Source organism: Suricata suricatta, chromosome 7 (genome assembly GCF_006229205.1).
Source record: "Suricata suricatta isolate VVHF042 chromosome 7, meerkat_22Aug2017_6uvM2_HiC, whole genome shotgun sequence".
Taxonomy (NCBI): domain Eukaryota; kingdom Metazoa; phylum Chordata; class Mammalia; order Carnivora; family Herpestidae; genus Suricata; species Suricata suricatta.
The window spans coordinates 6,234-24,898 of NC_043706.1; the positions used below are offsets into that span (position 1 = coordinate 6,234).

Here is an 18,665-nt window from a genome sequence, read left to right on the forward strand (position 1 = left end):
TGTATATATTCCTGGGAGAAAGAAATTCACCAGCTGAAAAACGTCCACAAGATTAATAGGGTTTATGGTGGAAAATAGTGTTTTGGCAGCCAACTCAAAATCTACACATCTCTGTGACAGTAATACCAACAGAATGATAACAATTGAATAAAAAATACCAGCACGGTTTGGGAAAGACTTGTTAAACTCCTAATAAAGATTATAACATGAAATAAAGGGCTTTACTAATATAAAAAGCAAAAATAAAGAGATCTGGAGAGTGTGAGGAAACATGGAAGCTGGTGTTCATGAAGACAAGGCAGAGCGACATCACCACTTCTGTTCCAGGACTGGGGCACCTGAGTGGTTCAGGGGGTTAAGTGACTTGATCTTAGCTCAGGTATCGTCTCAGAGTGACGAGCTGGGCTCCGAGCTGGGCTCTGCAAGGGGCTCTACCCTGGGCTCTGTCCCTGGCTCAGCACCTGGGTCTGTACCGGGCTCCACACAGGGGTCTGCATCAGGCTCTGTCCCAGGAATTAGACCTACTTTAAAAAAAAAAAAAAAAAAGCTCCAGGATAAGCAGTTGATGTTTTGCCAGTGACGGGTGGCTCTGGCTCACCATCTTGTGCTTGTTTCTGTTTGGCTTAAATAAGACATCTGGGTTTATTTTGCTGTCCTGCTACCTTCTTTCCTTAAGCAGCAGCTTAGAGAGCTCCAAATACAACCTTGGACCAGATGTGCAGTCTGCCCCACAGTGGTCATATCTAGCAGTGCACAAGCCTCCTGGGCACACTTCCTGTGGAAGACAGCTGGGAAAGCTCCTGTGGGGAGCCCTAGTGAGATCTTCCTGCTGCACTTTTGAGGGCCAGCACACAGAGAGTTGCTGCTTCTCTAGTGCAGGAAGGGACTGCAGCAGCATCTTAATACTCTCATTCCCAGAAAAGGTGCGTGAAGATTAGGGGGATGACTTAATAAGCACTTCAAAATAGAGGGTGTGTTGAGGTGCCTGGTGGTTCAGTTGGTTAAGTATCTGACTTTGGCGCAGGTCATGATGTCAGTTTGTGGGTTCAAGCCCCATGTCGGGTTCTGTGCTAACAGCCCAGAAACTGCTTTGATTCTGTGTCTCCTCTCTCTCTGTTTCTCTTCTGCTTGCTTGCTTTGTCTCTCTCTCTCTCTCTCAAAACTAAATAAACATTAAAAAAATTTTTTTTAACATGGAATGTGTCCAAAGTGAGAAGGACAGAGGAGGGGTGAACAGCATCGCGCATCGCTCTGTTCTTCCACAGCAGCTCTGGTCAGTTGTTTGGCACTTTGCTGCGGCTCGGCACAAAGCATCCACGCGCTGGGACCATTGAATGTGGTGCAGCGGCTTCCATGCTAGGCTGGCACACTTTCCTACTTATCCATTTGCTGTAAGAAACACGCATTGGCTCAGCAGGGACAGGAAAGCATCCTGCCCCTGATCCTGTCCACCATCGGTGCAGCTCACTTCTCATCCTCAGACACATAGAAACATTTTTTAGTTTCTTGTGTATCTTCTAGTTTACGAAACTATCAATAGAGTCTTTGTTCCATCCTCTTCTTTAACACAAAGGTAGCCTATTATACACTGTTCCTCATCTTGCTGCTTTCACTTAGGAATGTACTTGAAAATCTTACCAAAAGTACACAGAGAACTGCACTGAGATTAGTTTTTCATTGAGTAGGATTCCATTGTGCAAATACATGAATTGGGGGGGGGGGAGGTCCAAAACTGATGCACACATGTCCATGTGCCAGGATACATGTGTGAGAATGTTTACAGCAGTGTTGTCCATCATGGCAAAAATATGGGGAAAGACCAAATTCCAGGACCAGTAGAATGAAGAAGGAAAGAATCCAGATTGTTCATATAAGAAATACTACACAGCAATGAAAATGAAGGCATCAAACCTAAATGCATCAAGATGGTGAATCTCAAAAACAAAGACAAGTCACAGAAGAACACAGGCAGTACGATTCAAGGTACATACAGCTCAAAAAAGGCAAAACCAGACAAGGTACTATTTAGGGACATATATAAAAGCATAAAGAAAAACCAAGGAATGATTATCACTCAAGTGCAGATTGAGCCCATGTCTGGAGGAGATAGCAAGTGATATACTGCTTAGGGACATGCAGTGAAAGGTACTGGGAACGTCTGATTTCTTAAATGAGAGAAGAATGCCAGAGTCTACTTTATTACCTTACCATTAATGTTTTAAAACATATATATATGTATTATATATACTCTTGAACACATGGTATATTTCAGTTTTTAGGAGACCGAGAGGAAAGGAAATGCAGAGAGTAAGGACAGACAAGATTTTCAAGTTATAAGAAACAGATATGGGAGAAGGGCTGGCTGAGGAAAACTCCTTGAGAAACTTAGCTATCAAAGAAAATTTTTCTTAATGGGAGGTATTATGTGTTCATGATCACAAGAACAAGTTAGTGAAAAGGTAGGAAATGCTGGAACAGAAGATGGCATATTTATGGACGCAGAATCTCAGAAAACAGAGGGGATGGGATCCAGCCTTGTTTGTGGCTGTGTCTCCCAGGATGGCATGACAGTCACAGAGGTTCTGCTGCAGAAAAAGTTGCTGGAACTTCCTGGAAATCCACCATCTTGGGTGCAAGAGAAAGCTGTTCATACCAGGAGCACTCCAACATAAAGCCTCCCAAGCGGGGTGCCAAGAAGCTGCTGGTGGCTGTGCATTGCTGACCATAATGCATCGCAGAGGCTGCATGTTAGGGAAGTTTCAGGTGCTTTGGGAGCTGGTGCTGGGAAAGCCAGGTGCCAGCTGCAGGAGCCTGGCATGGGGCACACCAAAACTAGGAAGCAAAAATCATTTTATTCCTGAAAACACTCTTTAGTCCCCTCTACTGACAAAGATCAGTGCCTGATGGCAAAGGAAAAATATTTCAAGGGCTCTGGTCCATTTCTGAAGCTGAGAAGCAATCAATCAGTCCATAACCAGCACAGTGAGGGATCAGGTTGATAATACTTTCCATCAAACTTACCATCACGAGGTCATGTACCTCTGCATGTAGTGAATGGATAGATACACAGCTCCACTTATGAAATATCCTTGCCTCAAAAAATGGAACCGAAATCTGATAGAGTCTCCAGATTTTACTACCAGTTATAAGAAATACAGGGGACAAGGGAACGAGTTAATGGACACTATGAGGAAGTCAGACAATCCAGAATGTAGAACATTTTACAGAATAAATAAACTGGTTTCTCCAACAAATTAATAGTGTGAAACTAAAGGATTATTATAGATAAAAAGAGCATTAAAGGATACAATAACGAAATACCATGTATTGTCAAAGAATAATTTTCAAAAAGTTAAAATAATGGTCCTATACAAATATAAACCAAGAATGTATCAAAGTTATGTTAAGACTGGGACCAGTAAAAACAAAAAACAAAACAAAACAAAAAAACTATTTCAAAGACATTTCAAAATCCAGAGCACACCTGGGCACTGAGCACATGTGTTTTGTACCTCTACTGAACAATATTCATTGGCATTGCTTCTGACCAAATCACTTGCATCTATGCCACTTTCCATAAGCTGACATCTGCCTGTAGAGAGTCCTCCAAATACTCTGACATAGTGAGTCCAATAGGGCTGTCCTAGAACATTAGATTGTTCCTTTGTGGGCCCGTTGGAAAATGCTCCAGTGTTGCTCAGAAAGCATGCAGTTATCATTTTGCCCATTTCCAAGTTTGGGATTTTTTTTTCCCCTTGACAGTGTGGCCCTTCTTTGCATCTGGATTCAGACAACTCAACTGTAAAAAGACATCTTTGAGAACATCAGGAAGTTTGAATGTGGTCTGGGTGCTAAATGCTACTATGGGAATGTTAATAATTAGGTGAATACTTTCACTTGGTGAGATGGTGGCATTTTGGTGATGTAAGCAAATGAAATCCCTATTGGTTAGAAGAGCTAACTTTTAAAGCTTTTGCTTTGAGATAGTCATTTATTCTGGCCCTGATGCAAAGGCGTCCTTTGTGTGAAAGATTAAGACAAATGTTTAACATCTTTACCAATGGGAACCTCATATTTTCAAGAACTTTTGTTTGGAGGCTTCTGCACAAGCACTCTAATATTCTTAAAGCCTTGAGATTTCTGGATGCCACATTTTAACTCAATATATGTATACTGTGCAAAGTCAGTTTAAGAGGGGACCCCCTAGTTCTTCCTGAGTTTAAACCTGGGCCGCTCCAGTAACATACTTACTAGATCTTAAGATTCTCATTTCTGGGGTGCCTGGGTGGTGAATCTTTCAGTTAAACTTCCAACTCTTGATTTCAGCTCAGGTCATGATCTCAGGGGTCTTGAGTTCAAGCCCTGCATCTGAGCTCTGTGCTGGGCATAAAGCCTACTTTAAAAAAAAAAAATTCTCATTTCAAATGGAAGTAGTTATACCACACCCTTTGGCCTAGTTAATACTCACTGTTTCAGAAGCTTTATATGTATTACCATATTTAATCCTCACAGCAGCTCTGTGAAGTGGGTATAATTACCATCTCTATTTTGCAGAGAAAGAGCCTATGGCACATAAGAGTTTGAGCAATTCTGCAAAGTCACACCAAAAGTGGCCGAGAGTAGTATTCAAACCCAGGTAGAGCCAAGCAGAGACTTGACTCCAAAGTCAGACACCTAATCAGCCTCAATTTACTGCACTGGACTCCATCTGCTGTGAGCACCAGACTGGAGAGCTGGAGGAAGGAATTTTGGCTCTGTTCTGAGAAACACTGGAGGCCAGTGGATCTGAACACACAGCAGCCAGAGAGCTAGTACCACCCTATGCTGCTACAAAGCCACCTCTCACCACAATGCCAGGCCTGGAGTCAGCATTTCCACTGCTGTAACTCAGACCCGAGGTGTTGTGTGCTGGGAAAGGGGAATGGGTGACCAATACTACAGCCAAGCAAGGCAACACAGCTTCAGAAAGCTTCCAGAAACGCCCGAATAGAGATCATTCATTCAGCATACATTTGCTGAGTGACAGGCACATGCCCAGGAGACAGGTTATATGTCCACTCTCATGGGATGCATGAGTGGGGGCGGGGGGGGGGCGGGGAAGGACACTGACAGGTGAGTAATATGCTTTCCAATGCTGAGACGTGCATGAAAACAGCGACACAGAATGATGCGTGGTGGGAACTGATTTACAGGAGGAAGGCCTAAGATGCCAGCTGAGCCGCTAACAAGAAGCGGGTATCTGTGTGAGGGGCAGGGACAGAGTGTTTGAGGCCAGAGGGGTTGAAGTGCAGAGGAAACAGGAGTAGCTCAGAGACACAAGCAGGGCCTTCCTGCATCTCTAAGTGGGCAGGGAAGGTGTCAGACAACTTGAAGCAGGAGCAGGGGAACTCTCTGGCTATGGAATGGCCTCTGAGCAGGGCAAGGGTCTCCTAGGGACAGGGAGAGAACACATCAGTAGCACGGAACCACTTAAGGAGCATTTAACGAATGCTTTCTTCCACAACACCCACTACCAGAGCAGATGGCAGGAGGGTCCAGGCTGTGCTGAGACCACACCAAGAGCCCAGGCCGGCCCGTGTCCTGTCCAGACGGTGAGGTCCACACCCCTCCGCCGCAGAGAGGGCTTCGAGTGGCACTGTTGCAGAAAGGAAAAGACTGTCTAGCATGGGCAGGGGGTGGGGGGGGGGCGCACCTGTTGGGGCCCAGTAAGCCAATAAACCTCCCGCAGAGAGACCATTGATGGCACTGCTTCCGGGGCACAGGAGAATCTAGTTGATGGCTATGCCTCCCGGGTGCAGGAGAACTATTTGGGAAGTTGCAGAACAAGTCGAAAGACTGTGAAGCAACATTTGGCCCCTGAGCTGCACATGTGGCTTCTGTTTAACCTGTCTATGATTTTCTCATTGCTTTGCAAAAGCAAAAAGGCATATACTTTTAAGTTTTGAATCAACTTGGGTCAGAGTGACACCAGCTTTCCCTTACATTATTTTTTCCCAGCTCATTGCCTGCTGTTGGGGACAAACACAATCCTCTGTCTAAAATTAACTTTTTGGATAATAAGCGTCTTGCCCAGATATAACTGCTAAAGGGCCTTGAAGAAAAGAAAATTCTTTGAGAGACAGACTCCCTCATTCCTGTTTTTTTACTTCTGTTCTCACGGCTGTTTTCTCTTCTGTGATAAAAAAAATGATACTTTCCAGAACATGTTTTTACTTTTTCAAGGACCATAAACTATGTAATCATTAAAGAAAAACTGTAATCACCTACAGTATATAAGACACTGGCTTTCTTAGTAAAGTGTGGCTTTACCACCATTCACGTTGTCTGTCTTCTTTCTTATAGATATTGCCCGACACCAACCCCCTACTCAGGGACCTTTCGACTGGGGTGCGTGGGCAGGTCCCCCGCACGCACCCGGAGGTGTAGAAACAAGGGCTCGTAGGTCGGAACAGCCCACCACGAAAGGGGCGGGGGAGGGCAAGTGCTAGGGTTTAGGACTCCGCAAGCCACCCTCTTACCCCTACCTGGACCTGCTGGCGCCCTTAGGGGCAGAGGCATGTTGGCGTCTGGCCCAGAGCCGAGGGCGCTGCCTGGGGTACCGGAGCGGGGCCCAGCGGCTGGGACGAGCCAGAGCCTCAGGCGACCCTCCCCACCGGGGATTCGAGGACCCGAATATCCCTTATCCAGCCCCGAGGAGGAAACAGATGCCCTGAGCGGGGCCGGGCACCCGAGCTCTGGGAAGCTCGGTGTTCCCTTCTGTCCAATGGGGACAGTAAGGCCGCCCTGTTCAAGGGTATTTTATGTATTATCCCTCACTTGTCGCAGGCGCTTCGAAAATGGAAGTTAATTTTTGTAAACAACCCCCATTAAGTCTGTGCTTGCGAAGGGCCTTCCGGGTTCGGAACGAGAATTTAGGCCACGTTGGGGGCTGGAAGGCCTAGTTGAGGCGGAGCGCCTGGTGCGCGGCACCCGGCCGCAGAGCTCCCTCCGACGCCGACCCAGGGTACTGGGAGGCAGGGGTTCCAGCTACCGACGCCTTCAAACCCGCCGGCCAAAGCTCGGGCCCGGGTCCCGCCGCTCCGCCGCCGGAAGCGCGCCCCGCGCACCTCGGCTACGTCGGGACGCAGGCTTTCCCCCCGCCCCCACTGATGAGCCCCCCCCCCCGCTGCCCCGCCCCCTGCAGAGGCCCGCGGATTTGCCCAGTGATCAGTGACGTAGCTGAGCCGCGAGCTCCCATTGGGAGGCGGAGTTTGGCAGCGACCAATCCGGGCGCGGATCCGAGAAATCTCGGAGCCGCGCCCGGCGGATCCAGGAGACCGCACGGCGGGGACGCGCGGAGACTGCGACCCGGAACCGTCTGCCGCGGGAAAGCAGTGCCCCTGGCCTGGGGCTCGCTGCGCGGAAATCGGCGGTTAGGTGAGTTGGGGGAGGGGCGCCTGGGTGCGGGGCCACCGCCCTCCCGGCCCCTCTTAGCGCCGGCAGGTGGCCCGGGGCCCGCATCGAGACGAGACTGCTTCCGTCTGCTCGTCCACCGGGCGGGGGAGGGTTTGGTCGGAATGAACCAGGTTCGGTGCCGGGCTTGGAGGTGCACGTTCACTCAGACCTCAGCCGGTTCGTGTTGCCCGGTTGACTTCATGCTCTGTTGGTCTCAGAGAACAGGCTGTGTCAGTTCATCTTGGAGTAGCAAGTGGGGGGCAGGCACTTCCAGATTCCCGGTACGCCCCGGTTGTGACACCTAACGCTCCGCGTGTGAGCCCCAGGTGTGTCACCGCAAGCTCCCCGTGTGCTCCCCTGTGCGCCCCTGGTTGTGACTTCCCACAGGCCCTAACCCTTTTCCTCTTCTATTAACATCTTACATTATTGTGGTACATTTGTTACAATTGAACCAATATTGAAACCTTATTGGCCAGAGTCCATAGTTACTCGAGTGACTGAGTTTTCACCTAAGCACTTGTTCTGTGTCATGATCCCATCCAAGTCACCAGGTGACATTTGGTCAGCGTGGCTCCCCAAGCCCTCTTGGTACGGCAGTTTCTCAGACTTGACTTGTTTTTGATGATGTTGACAGTTTTGAGGAGTGCTGATGGCCTGTGTTCTGGGTGGCCCTCCACTGGAATCCGTGTGATGTGTTTCTGCTAAGGGTAGGCTGCAGGTGACTGGGAGAAGGACCACAGGGGCAGGTTGTTCTTAGTGTCAACACAGTGTATGGCTTGCTGTTGATTGTGATACTCTGAGATAGTGTTGGCCAGGTCCCTCAACTGTAAAGTCACTCTACTTTACCCACGTTTCGTACTGAACTCTGGAAGTGAGCGACTGTGTGTAGCCCAGGTCTAAGAAGCGGGGTGTGCTCCTCCTGCCTGAGGACAAGTATCTACATATATTACTTGGAATTCTGCAGGGGAGGCTAGGCTCTTACATCCCTTACTTATTAGCTTATTCAGTCATGTATCAGTATCAGCATGGACCTTGTGGATATTTATTTTATATTTTGGGTTATAATCCAATACTGCTTTATTTTGTTGCTCAACTTCTTGCAGCTTTGGCTTTTGGGGGCCCTGTCACATTGGCTCTTGAGTCCTTTCTAGCATGTGTTCATAGAGCTTCTTGCTGTTGAAAGCACTTTATGTGGCTTCACTTGAACTTCACACAGTGCAGTAAACTTGACAAGACATTATTATTCTCCTCATTAAGAGGTAAGGAAACTGAGGCCTGTGAGCAGTGGATGACTTCTTAGATGTCACTTCCCTGCAAGGGAGTGAGAGACTGGTCTCAGACAGGGGCTGACCACCCCAGAAAACCCTGCGAACTGCAGAATGAAGACCATGGTCCAAATTGAGGTTTCTTGGGGTGACTTCAGACTTAGGCCCCAGGATTAGAACAGAAAAGATGGAGAATGGAAGTTAATGGTTTTGGAAAATAAAGGCTTAATTTAAGTGGCGTCCAGGAGGAAGTACAACCTGCCAGATCGGTAGACATGAAGGGTTGACCTTCTCCCCAAGACGGTGTGTGTGGAGAGAGGCAGGGTGATCTGGGAAGTGTTTGTGGTCGGAACATCTCATCTGAGGGGGAGAGGGGGTTGGGCAACTGTGGGGGGAGCATGAAGACGGTGGTGCTCCGGAGCCGCAAAACAACGTTTCACTACAGTTGACAGACCTCCTTCCTTGTGCTGGGTGCTGGAGCTGAGTGGGTCAGTGAGGAGTGGTCCTTGGGCAGAGCTGTTCAGCTCTGAGCACAGAGAGTGTCTCATGAGGGGCTGGCCTGTGTCAAGCCCTCAGGGATGAGCTGGAGCAGAGACAAGAGCCGGTACAAGAATGAGGGGTTGGGAGCAGGGGCCCTGAGGACAGAGCTGTGTTCCTGACTTGGGACAGCCGGGCCGGCTTGCAGGAGGCTTTGCTTGCCGTGCAGTGCGGGAGAGCCCCAGGTCGAGAGCTGTTAGGATGGCCCGGGTGGCCCTTTGTAGGAGATCGGCTACGTTCCACCAAATCAATGATGCTGGCAGTTTAGGTATGTTCCACACAGAACACACATCCTGCCAGCTGAGTCAGGATGTGCTGCTGATCGCACTTGAGAGACTGAATGTGGTGACACACGCATCTTAAATTTGATAGAAAGTTGTAAGTCACTCACCACTTGCTCAGATCCCTCCATCATCTGGGAAACGAATGGTCAGAATGTCTCCATCTCACTAACCTGTAAACTGGCTCTTTCCTGCCTAATAGCCAAGTTGTGGAAAACCAGCACAGGGGATGCCTGGCCTCCAGCTTTCATTTCTGTTTATTCTGCTGTGCTTGCTCTTGTTAACAGCCGTGACTTTGTGTGGCACATTAAATATGCTCACCAGACGTCTGTTTCAGTTTCCCCTGTAAGCCGCCTGGATGTCCACCCCGCCCCCCATGTCTTCCTGGTGATACTGAGCTGTGCAGAGGTCAAGCACGTAGCCCCAAGCTGCACAGCTGAGTAATTGCAGCTGGGTGAAAATCCAGGTCTGCGTGCTAACCCAAGAGTCTTCTCTGTCGGCTTTGGATAGAACGATAGCCAGGAATGGAAGAAGGTACTGGTGGTGTCTCCTCGCACACGGTGTCCAGGGGCCATGGGAAGGGGCCCTGATGGCCCAGGGCAGCTAGAGACCCGGCTGTCCTGACAGGTTGTATTCCACCTGCGGGGCCAGAGAGGGAACTGCCACTCGGTGTCTACCCTTCTCTAGATAAATAGGCTGATTTTTTTTCTTTTTTTGCACAAATGCTTTTATGTATTTCAGCTTAGTAACCTTCAACAACTTCCTGTGCTGTATCAGTCAGGATTCTTTTGTTTTTTGTTTTTTTTAAATGACACACAGGTTCAAACTGGCTGGGCATAAAGGGCATTTATTGGCTTATGTGATGGCAGAATTCAAGGGTCAGTCTAGCTTCAGGGACAGCTTGATACAAGGTTTTACAAGATGTTATCAGGATCCAGTTTCTTGTATTTCATCTCTCACAGGCTTAGCAAAATTGCCCGTGTAGCTCCAAACCATATGACCTCACCTCTTGCAGGTTCTTGAGAAAACACAGAATCTTTTCCCCATCTCAACTAGGTCTCCTTGTGACTATCAGTACTTGAGTCATGTTCTCACCTCTGAAGCAGGCACCATGGCCAAGGAGGCATCACATGCACACTCTCGCTACACCCTTGAGCTCAGGGAGAGCTGGGCCTTAAGTACATGATCCTCAGAAGGGAACTGGGAAAAGTTAGCAAAGGAAGGAAGAGTGGAAGCTGGGTGGACGGCTCGCCCAAAGGCCAAGCCCTTACAGCACTTACTGCTGGGACCAGGGAGCACAGTGCTGTCATCTGCTGTCATCTGGTGCTGTGGGATTCCTCAGCCTGGTGCCAGGCCTCTCTCATGCTGCTTCCCTTTCATTCCATCTTGCTTCCTTCGTCTTTCTTTCAGCATCACACACATACATGCACACACTTCCTGTTTCCCTTCCTGCAGACAGGCAACAGTTTAGAAGCTGGTAGTACAGGTGTTGACAGGGCTGTGGCGCAGCATGGATGCCCGTAGTCTACTGGTGGCCACGTCCGCTGGTGCAGTCATTGTGGAGACAGTGTGGCCTGATCTGCTTAAGGATGTGTTGGCTTGCTTGTGTACCAGGACACATGTGCAGAAATGTTCACAAAACTGTGTCCCAAGCAGGAAACAGTCTGGTCGCCATCAGAAGCGGACTGCACACACACCTGTGTTCTTTGCAGTTACTGCATTCTTACAAATTGAAAGTTTGTGGGAAACCCACGTCAAGCAGGGCTTTTGGTACCATTTTCCACCAGCCTTTTCTTGCTTTATATGTTGGTGTCACATTTTGGTAGTTCTCACACTATTGCAGACTTTTACATTATTATTGTAGTTGCTATGGTGACCTGTGATCACTGAGGACAATTCCTTGAAAGCTCAGACTATGGTTAGCATTTCTTACTAATACAGTACTTTTAATTAAGGAACCTGCATTGTTTTTTAGACATAACGTGACTACATGCTTCATAGACAGTGTAGTATAAACACAACTTTTGTATGTACTGCAGAACAAAATGATTACTTTGACTTGCTTTATTGTGATCTTCACTTTGTTGTGGGCGTCTATGACTGAACCCCCAAATCTCCAAGGTATGCCTGTATATCAGAGTAAAATAAAAAAGCAGTGAAAATGAATGAAATCAGCTCACAATCACATGGATGCACCTTACAAACATGATGTTGATACCTACCCCTGCAAGAACATGTACCGACTCTAAGAAAAGAGGGGGAATGACTGTCACTGGTGTCATGTATGCCATGGCACCCATCTCCCCGGCACCCATCTCCCCAGACACAGCTTTCCCTCCTCTCGCAGTGTCTGCACCCCTGCAGCCCAGTCCGGGCACCGTGACAGGTAAGGTGATGCGCTGCCTGCTGCTCGTGCTGTGCAGAGTACGGAGAAGTCACCTCTCCCTCTTCTGCCTCACCATCTGGTTGGAGAGAAAGGACAGGTGGCTGAGATTGCTTGCCCTTGCTCAGGCGCGTAGGAAGCATCTGTACACATCAGCTGCTCTGTCTGGGCTTTTTCACCTCCCAGCCAGTGTTTATTATTCCCCGTGTGCCAGGCACTGGGCTGAATTCTGGGCATAAGGCAGACACAGTCTCCGTCCTGATGTAATGAGGCTAATTAGCCAGGACTCAGCTCTGCAGAGAAGTGCAGGGCACAGTGTGGGACGCTCTCAGGCTTTGTAAGGGAAAGAGCATGTGGTCTCAGTCTGGTCAGGAAATATTTGCCAGAGGAGGTGGCTTCCAGCAAAGCAGGAAAGGAATAGTGTTCAGTGCAGAGAGAGTTGCATTTTCAAAGGCTCAAGGAGGAGGAAGCATAGCATTTTTGGGGAGGTGGAGAGGGTTTGCGGTTGGCTGTGGGGTCAGGTTTGGGTGGGGAGTGGTAGGAAATGAGACTGCAGACAAAGGCTGGGCTTAGGTTCCCCAGCCTCAGGAAGTATTGAAAGGGGTTTTGACTTGATCCCTGGAGCACCAGGAAGCCACCAAGGGGTGCTAACCAGACTGGTCATGTGGGCGCACCTGAATTTGAACATGCGGTGGAATGTGCGTGAGGGACGGGAGGCCGTTTTTGAGGCCAGAGCACAGGCTGCGGAGGGAGGAGGTGTTGGGAAACCCTGGATGGCTGTGCATCAGCTCCAACCTCAGCTTCCAAAGGGTCACGCAGTTGCATCACTTGCTCTGAGCTCTGGAAGGGCTGGAGCTTTGCCACATTTGTCCTGTGCTGTATCCTCGGTGCCTGGCACAAAGCAGGTGTCTGGGACATGGGGGAAGTGTGACAGCCTGCTACCCAGAACCCACAGTGGCATGTTAAAGCCTGTCCCACCCACCTCCATGGCTGCCATGGCCCCACTGATCCCTGGGTCTTCCACTGCTCACAGCTCATCTCAGCCCAGCCCTACTGTCCGTCAGAGTACTGCGGACACTGGCCCTGTAGGGACAACAGCCCACACGTGACCTTAGGAGTACACTGGCCACACAACCCCCATCCCCTGACGCTGTGGCCTGGCCACCAGCCACAGCCAGGGCTGCAGGACCTGAGGGATCCATCGTCAGCTAAGATGCGGCCACTCATCTGCAGCCAGATCCAGATCACTTGGATTTTGCCCTACTCTGTCATGTCCAGGATTTTACGGCATTATAGGCATTTACTTTTAGGAGAATTTGCTTATTTCACATAAATAAATGGGGCTTAGCCTGGAGTCCCAGGAGCCCTTAAATGGGATTCCCACGGGGAATGGAGCCATCAGCTAAGTGCTTTGTGATCACTAGCAAGAAGGGGCTCCTGTTGACACCCATCTATGGGCTTGGCAAGCAGCCTGGAGGCCACTGGCTGCTCTGGGCTGTGAAGCCCACAGCTGGGACTCGGTGCCTTCCAGGTCCCTTTCCGTGGCATCCAAGAGCCCAAGGCAGTGGGAGGCAGGGAGGACGGTGTGGGGCAGCTGAACCACAGATGACTGGAGGGGACGTTAAGACCTGCTGGGGCAGAAGATGGTTTCCATGAAGAAACAAGGGGTTGTTGGGCCAGGGCAGGGGCAGAGTGAGGAGTGTGCCTGACACCCTGGAGCAGCAGTGCATGGCTGCTGGTACGAGGGAGGCCACGAAATGACCTCAGGTGTCAGAATTCTCACTGAGGGTGGCTGGGACTGGGAGGGTGGTGTGACCTGGAAGGGCTTCCACCTCTCTCCATGGTTCCTTCTGCCCCAGAGCCAGGCGTGCAGAGCAGGACGATGGCCACCCCGTACTATGGAAGCCTGTGACATGCAATGTTATGGAGGCATTGCGTGAGACAAGGGGCAGAGTCTCGCTGGGCCTGCCGAGGCTCCTACACTGGAGCCCCCTCTGAGGCTGAGCCGCCGTGCCTTTGGGCAGTGCATGCACTGGCAGCTCACAAAGCGCTTCTCGTGGATGGCCTCCCCTGAGCTCCTGCTGTTTGCCAGGGATGTGGAGGAACCACCTGTGCTGCCCAGCCCTGTGCCTCTGGGCACGCTGCTTGGCCTCACTGAGCCTCAGTTTCCCCAGAAGAGTGTCCTGAGCAGCTGGTCACCTAGCTCTGGAACTCCAGATGTGACCCTGGATTGTTGGACTGACCAGTTTACACATCCAGTCATGTGTGCAACCAGCAACGTGAGCTGTGTGCCTGGGATGGGATCTGTATGACGGGGTGGTGGAATGGCACATGAAGACATACTGGGCTTCAACCTCCTTGTCCAGGCTCACAAACAGGTGGTTCACATGATCAGTGTCACCTTCTGTCTGTCTGGACCCACCTGCCTGTGCACACACTGATCATCTACAAGGGGGCAACAGCCTTGGTCATTGCAGACCCTTGTATGCTGTCCTTTTAAAAAATTTTTTATACATTTATTTGTTTTTTTGAGAGATAGAGAGAGATAGAGCATGAGCCAGGAGGGGCAGAGAGAGAAGGAGACACAGAATCGGAAGCAGGCTCCAGGCTCTGAGCTGTCAGCACAGAGCCTGATGCGGGGCTGGAACCCACGAACCGTGCGATCATGACCTGAGCCGAAGTCGGACGCTTAACCGACTGAGCCACCCAGGCGCCCCTCTATCACTTTTAAAGGACATATTCTGTGTGTGTGTCTCTCTCTCCTCCCCTCCCCCGCTCACACTCTGTCTCTCAAAATAAAGACAAAAATAATTTTTTTTAATAATAAATAAATAAATAAATGAAAGTGATAGAAAACCAGAGCCCCCTCCTCAGGAAGTGATTCTAACCTCGTATGTTGTTTAGTTGAACCATTTAAAAGTGAGAGTCCACAGCCCTAAATACTGCAGGATGCATCGCCTAAACGTGGATGTTCCCATTCATCACCTCAGTAAACACCGTTAGAAATTAATAATGATTTTTTCATATGATCCAGTATCCAGGCTTTTTTAAATGTTTATTTATTTTGAGGGCGGGGGCACAAATGGGGAAGGGACAGAGAGAAGGCGAGAGAGAATCCCAAGCAGGCTCCACGCTGTCAGCACAGAGCCTGACCTGGAGCTCAAACCCACGGACCGTGAGGTCATGCCCTGAGCCGAAGTCAAGAGTCGGTCAATTAACCAGCTGAGCCACCCAGGTGCCCCTACAAGCGTGTTTTGTTAGACTTCCTCTAGTTGTCCTGAAACTATTTTTATAGCTTTAAAAAATATAAAACAGGGGTGCCTGGCTGGCTCGTCTGTTAAGCATCTGACTGCAGCTTGGGTCATGATCTCAGGGTCTGTAGGTTAGAGCCCCGTGTCAGTCTCTGCTGACAGCTTGGAGCCTGGAGCCTGCTTCAATTCCGTGTCCCTCTCTCTCTGCCCCTTCCCTTCTTTCTGCCCCTCCCCTACTCACACTATCTATCAAAAATAAATAAATGTTTAAAAAAATTTTTTAAACAAACAGGATCCAATCAAGGTATTTGCATTCACCTGCTTTTTCTCTTCCATCTTTCTAAGTCAAGAACAATTTTTTTCATGACATTGACTTATTTAAAGGCTGGGCCAACTGTCCTGTGGAAGGTCCTATACTCTGAATTTATCTGATTGTTTCCTTATACTGTGGTTTACATCATTTTTTGTCCCTTGTCTTTTCTGTACTTTGGAAGCTAGGGCTACGGGTTTTGTCAGATCCTTTCAGGTCAAACATTTTTGGCAGGATTCCTTCAGAGGGGATGTTGAATGACCCATATGGTGCCGTATCGGGAAGCCAGTGCCAGTCTGTACCTCTGTGAGCAATACTGGTTTTGGCCACTGCTTCGAGTGGTCATCAGGCCACATTGGGAGGTCGTCCGTGGGGTGGGCCTTCAGCACTGTGGGACTTATATGTTCCCTAATACCTTTCTTGCTCGTAGCATTCACTGATACTGCAGGTTGAAACGTGGTGGTCTTCTGTTCCCCGGGACAGCTCCATGCATCTGGTACATGGGTGGCATTTTCATGCAGTGTCGGCGTGGCGCCTGGGTGCCTCCATGGTCAGAGGCTATCGCCAAGCTCCCCGGGGCCCACTGTTCCCACGCAAGCTGCAGCCATAGGTCCCAGCCCCAAGGACAGCACATGCAGTCCACAACAATGGTAACAGTAGTGGTGCCACGTGGCAGAGCACAGCACCGGCCAGCTTCCTCTTGGTGTGGGACCAGCAGTTCCCAGGGTCTGTGCAACATTGCTGACACCGGAGACACAGCCCTCTGTTCTTTCATGAGCTCTGTGTGTGTGTGTTGTCTCACACCCGTGACATCCCTCTAGGCCACAGGCCCTGAATCCATGCTGCTGTTTGTCGTCAGCAGTAGGGAGTCCCTTAATGTCTGCACGTACTCGCAGCCTATGAGGCGCTCTTGTAATGGTCACATCGCATCCTGGGGGGACAAGACCTTAGTCCCGTGTCGTTTCTCTGGGGTTCGTCTCCAGCTCCTCCCAGCTCATCAGCGCAGGGCAGGGCCTCCTGGGTCAGCAGACTGTGACGCGCTCTCCCTGCACACGGTCAGTAGCGGTGACTTGCCTGTGCCTGCAGGTGCCTCGTTCCAGCCTCGCAGTGACGTGTGTGCCCTGTGGGCTGGCCGTCTTCCCCAGGCTTTCCCGGTCCCTGCCCCTCAGGGACTGTAACTAGATCATGAGTCACTGTGACTGGCACTTCCTCACTTCCTCTCCTGTTCTGTTTGTGCTTTGAAATGTCACCAAGTTTGGGAAGCAAGGGTTCTGACTTCTGTCCTCTACTCCCCTCTGTGTGTCCTATGCCCTCAGTAATCCTTTGACTCTGCCCATGTAGAAACCTTTAGATAAGTATCACTGTCCCCATTTTATGGATGAATAAACCGAGGCTCAGATTACTTGAGAAGGATCTCAGGTGTCACCCACAATCAGGGGCAGGAGGCCGTTGTTCATCAGCTATGCTGAGGCTCCTCCCCCAGACAGGAGGTGGGCCAGGCCTCATGGGTAGACAGGACCAGCATCCTCTCCAGCTGCCTGAGGACTCCTCCCATATCAGTCTCCTGTGTGAGCGTGGCCAGGAATGGTAGTGCAGCAGGTGTACAGCTGAAGGAGCACCGTGCACACAGTAGACACCGCAGGTCTGTGTGTGTTATGACACACTTCCACCACGTCATTAACACGCGTCTTATTCTGTCGCATTCTGTACATCAGAGCCCTTCCCCAACACAAAGGGAAGGAGAGGGTCTTAGGACAGAGCGCTGCCCCAGCAACACAGATTGGGCTACTGGTGCTGTGCTCCCCGGACTGCCAGAGTGCCCTCTCTGGGCCTCCCTTAACTCATATGCATGATGAGGAGCTGTCCTGGAGGGTGGGCGAGGTCCTCCTGCTCGCATCCTATGGGTGCGGGTAAGTGTCTGCTGACCGACTCTGGGCTGGCAGGGCTGTGTGAACTGCCACTCTGCCGGACTGTTCTTGACACCATGTCTGTTCCCCAAGGCGAAGAAGTCCCTGTGACCCGAGGACGCCATGGCCACGTCGGCCCCACTGCGCAGCCTGGAGGAGGAGGTGACATGCTCCATCTGCCTGGACTACCTGCGGGACCCAGTGACCATCGACTGTGGCCACGTGTTCTGCCGCGTCTGCACCAGCGATGTGCGCCCAGCCCCAGGTGGCCGGCCCGTCTGTCCGCTCTGCAAAAAGCCCTTCAGGAAGGAGAACATCCGGCCCGTGTGGCAGCTGGCCAGCCTGGTGGAGAACATCGAGCGGCTGCAAGTGGACAAGGACCGACAGCCAGGAGACGTGGCCCGGGAGCAGACGGATGGCAGGCTGTGCGAGCGGCACCGCGAGAAGCTGCACTATTACTGCCAGGACGACGGCAAACTTCTGTGCGTCATGTGCCGCGAGTCTCGGGAGCACCGGCCCCACTCGGCCGTCCTCGTGGAGAAGGCTGCCCAGCCCCACAGGGTGAGCCCTCTGCACCCCTCCTCCCTCGAGTGCCCCACACCGCCCGCCCCCACCACCCTCCCCTGTCCAGAGCACCCACTGTCCCCACCGCCTGTCTCCCCACAGGAGAAGATCCTGAACCACCTGAGCACCCTCAGGAGAGACAGAGACAAGATTCAGGGCTTGCAGGCCAAGGGAGAGGCCGACATCCTCACTGCGCTGGTGAGTAAGGCTGTCGACACACAGCCTGAGGCAGCGGGCTGTGCGGAAGGGGAGCTGGGAGGCTGGGCAGGGGAGGCTGAAGTGGAGGCTAATCGAGGAGGCCCTACTGGGAGGCTGAGCAGGGGAAGTTCTGAGAGGAGGCTGAGCAGGGGAGGGTCTGTTAGGAGGCTGGGCAGTGAAGGCCGAGCAGGAGAAACCTTGCTAGGAGGCTGCACAGGGGAGACTGAGCAGGGGAGACCCTGCCTGGAGGGTGGTGTTGGGCAGGCATCCTCATCTGCTGCCAGAGTGGCCTGTGGTAGCTCAGGCTCCTTCTCCCGTGTGACTCACCGTAGCTGTGGGCCCTGTCTGGCGGCTGCCGCTGTTGTGCCAGGGATGGCCAGAGTGCAGGGAACCAAGGAGGTCCTGCCTGAGTCCTTCCAGTCAGAGAGGGGTGGGAGACCAGATTCCAAGAGAGGAGGGGAGCCTGAGGGTTCGGGGAGGAGGGAGGGAAGCCAGGAAAGGCCTGAGTGGCTCCAAGGACACTGTGTGCTGAGTC

The 18,665-nt window shown here is 51.0% G+C and overlaps 1 protein-coding gene across 1 annotated transcript; it reads left to right on the forward strand.

The window, feature by feature from the left end:
* Positions 1 to 7,293: 7,293 nt before the first annotated feature.
* LOC115296405 (tripartite motif-containing protein 26-like) lies at positions 7,294 to 18,540 on the forward strand. Its single transcript, XM_029944870.1, has 4 exons — positions 7,294 to 7,416; positions 17,462 to 17,929; positions 18,035 to 18,130; positions 18,463 to 18,540. The coding sequence occupies exons 2-4, from the start codon at positions 17,492 to 17,494 to the stop codon at positions 18,538 to 18,540; spliced, it is 612 nt and encodes a 203-aa protein (XP_029800730.1). The 5' UTR covers positions 7,294 to 7,416; positions 17,462 to 17,491.
* The last annotated feature ends 125 nt before the right edge of the window (positions 18,541 to 18,665 follow it).

Excerpts from the sequence above, each read along its gene's own strand:
- LOC115296405 (XM_029944870.1), top strand. The coding sequence starts at position 17,492 with ATGGCCACGTCGGCCCCACTGCGCAGCCTGGAGGAGGAGGTGACATGC. Across the intron at positions 17,930-18,034 it reads AGGCTGCCCAGCCCCACAGG|GAGAAGATCCTGAACCACCT; the intron begins GTGAGCCCTCTG and ends GTCTCCCCACAG. Across the intron at positions 18,131-18,462 it reads CCGACATCCTCACTGCGCTG|CTGTGGGCCCTGTCTGGCGG; the intron begins GTGAGTAAGGCT and ends GACTCACCGTAG.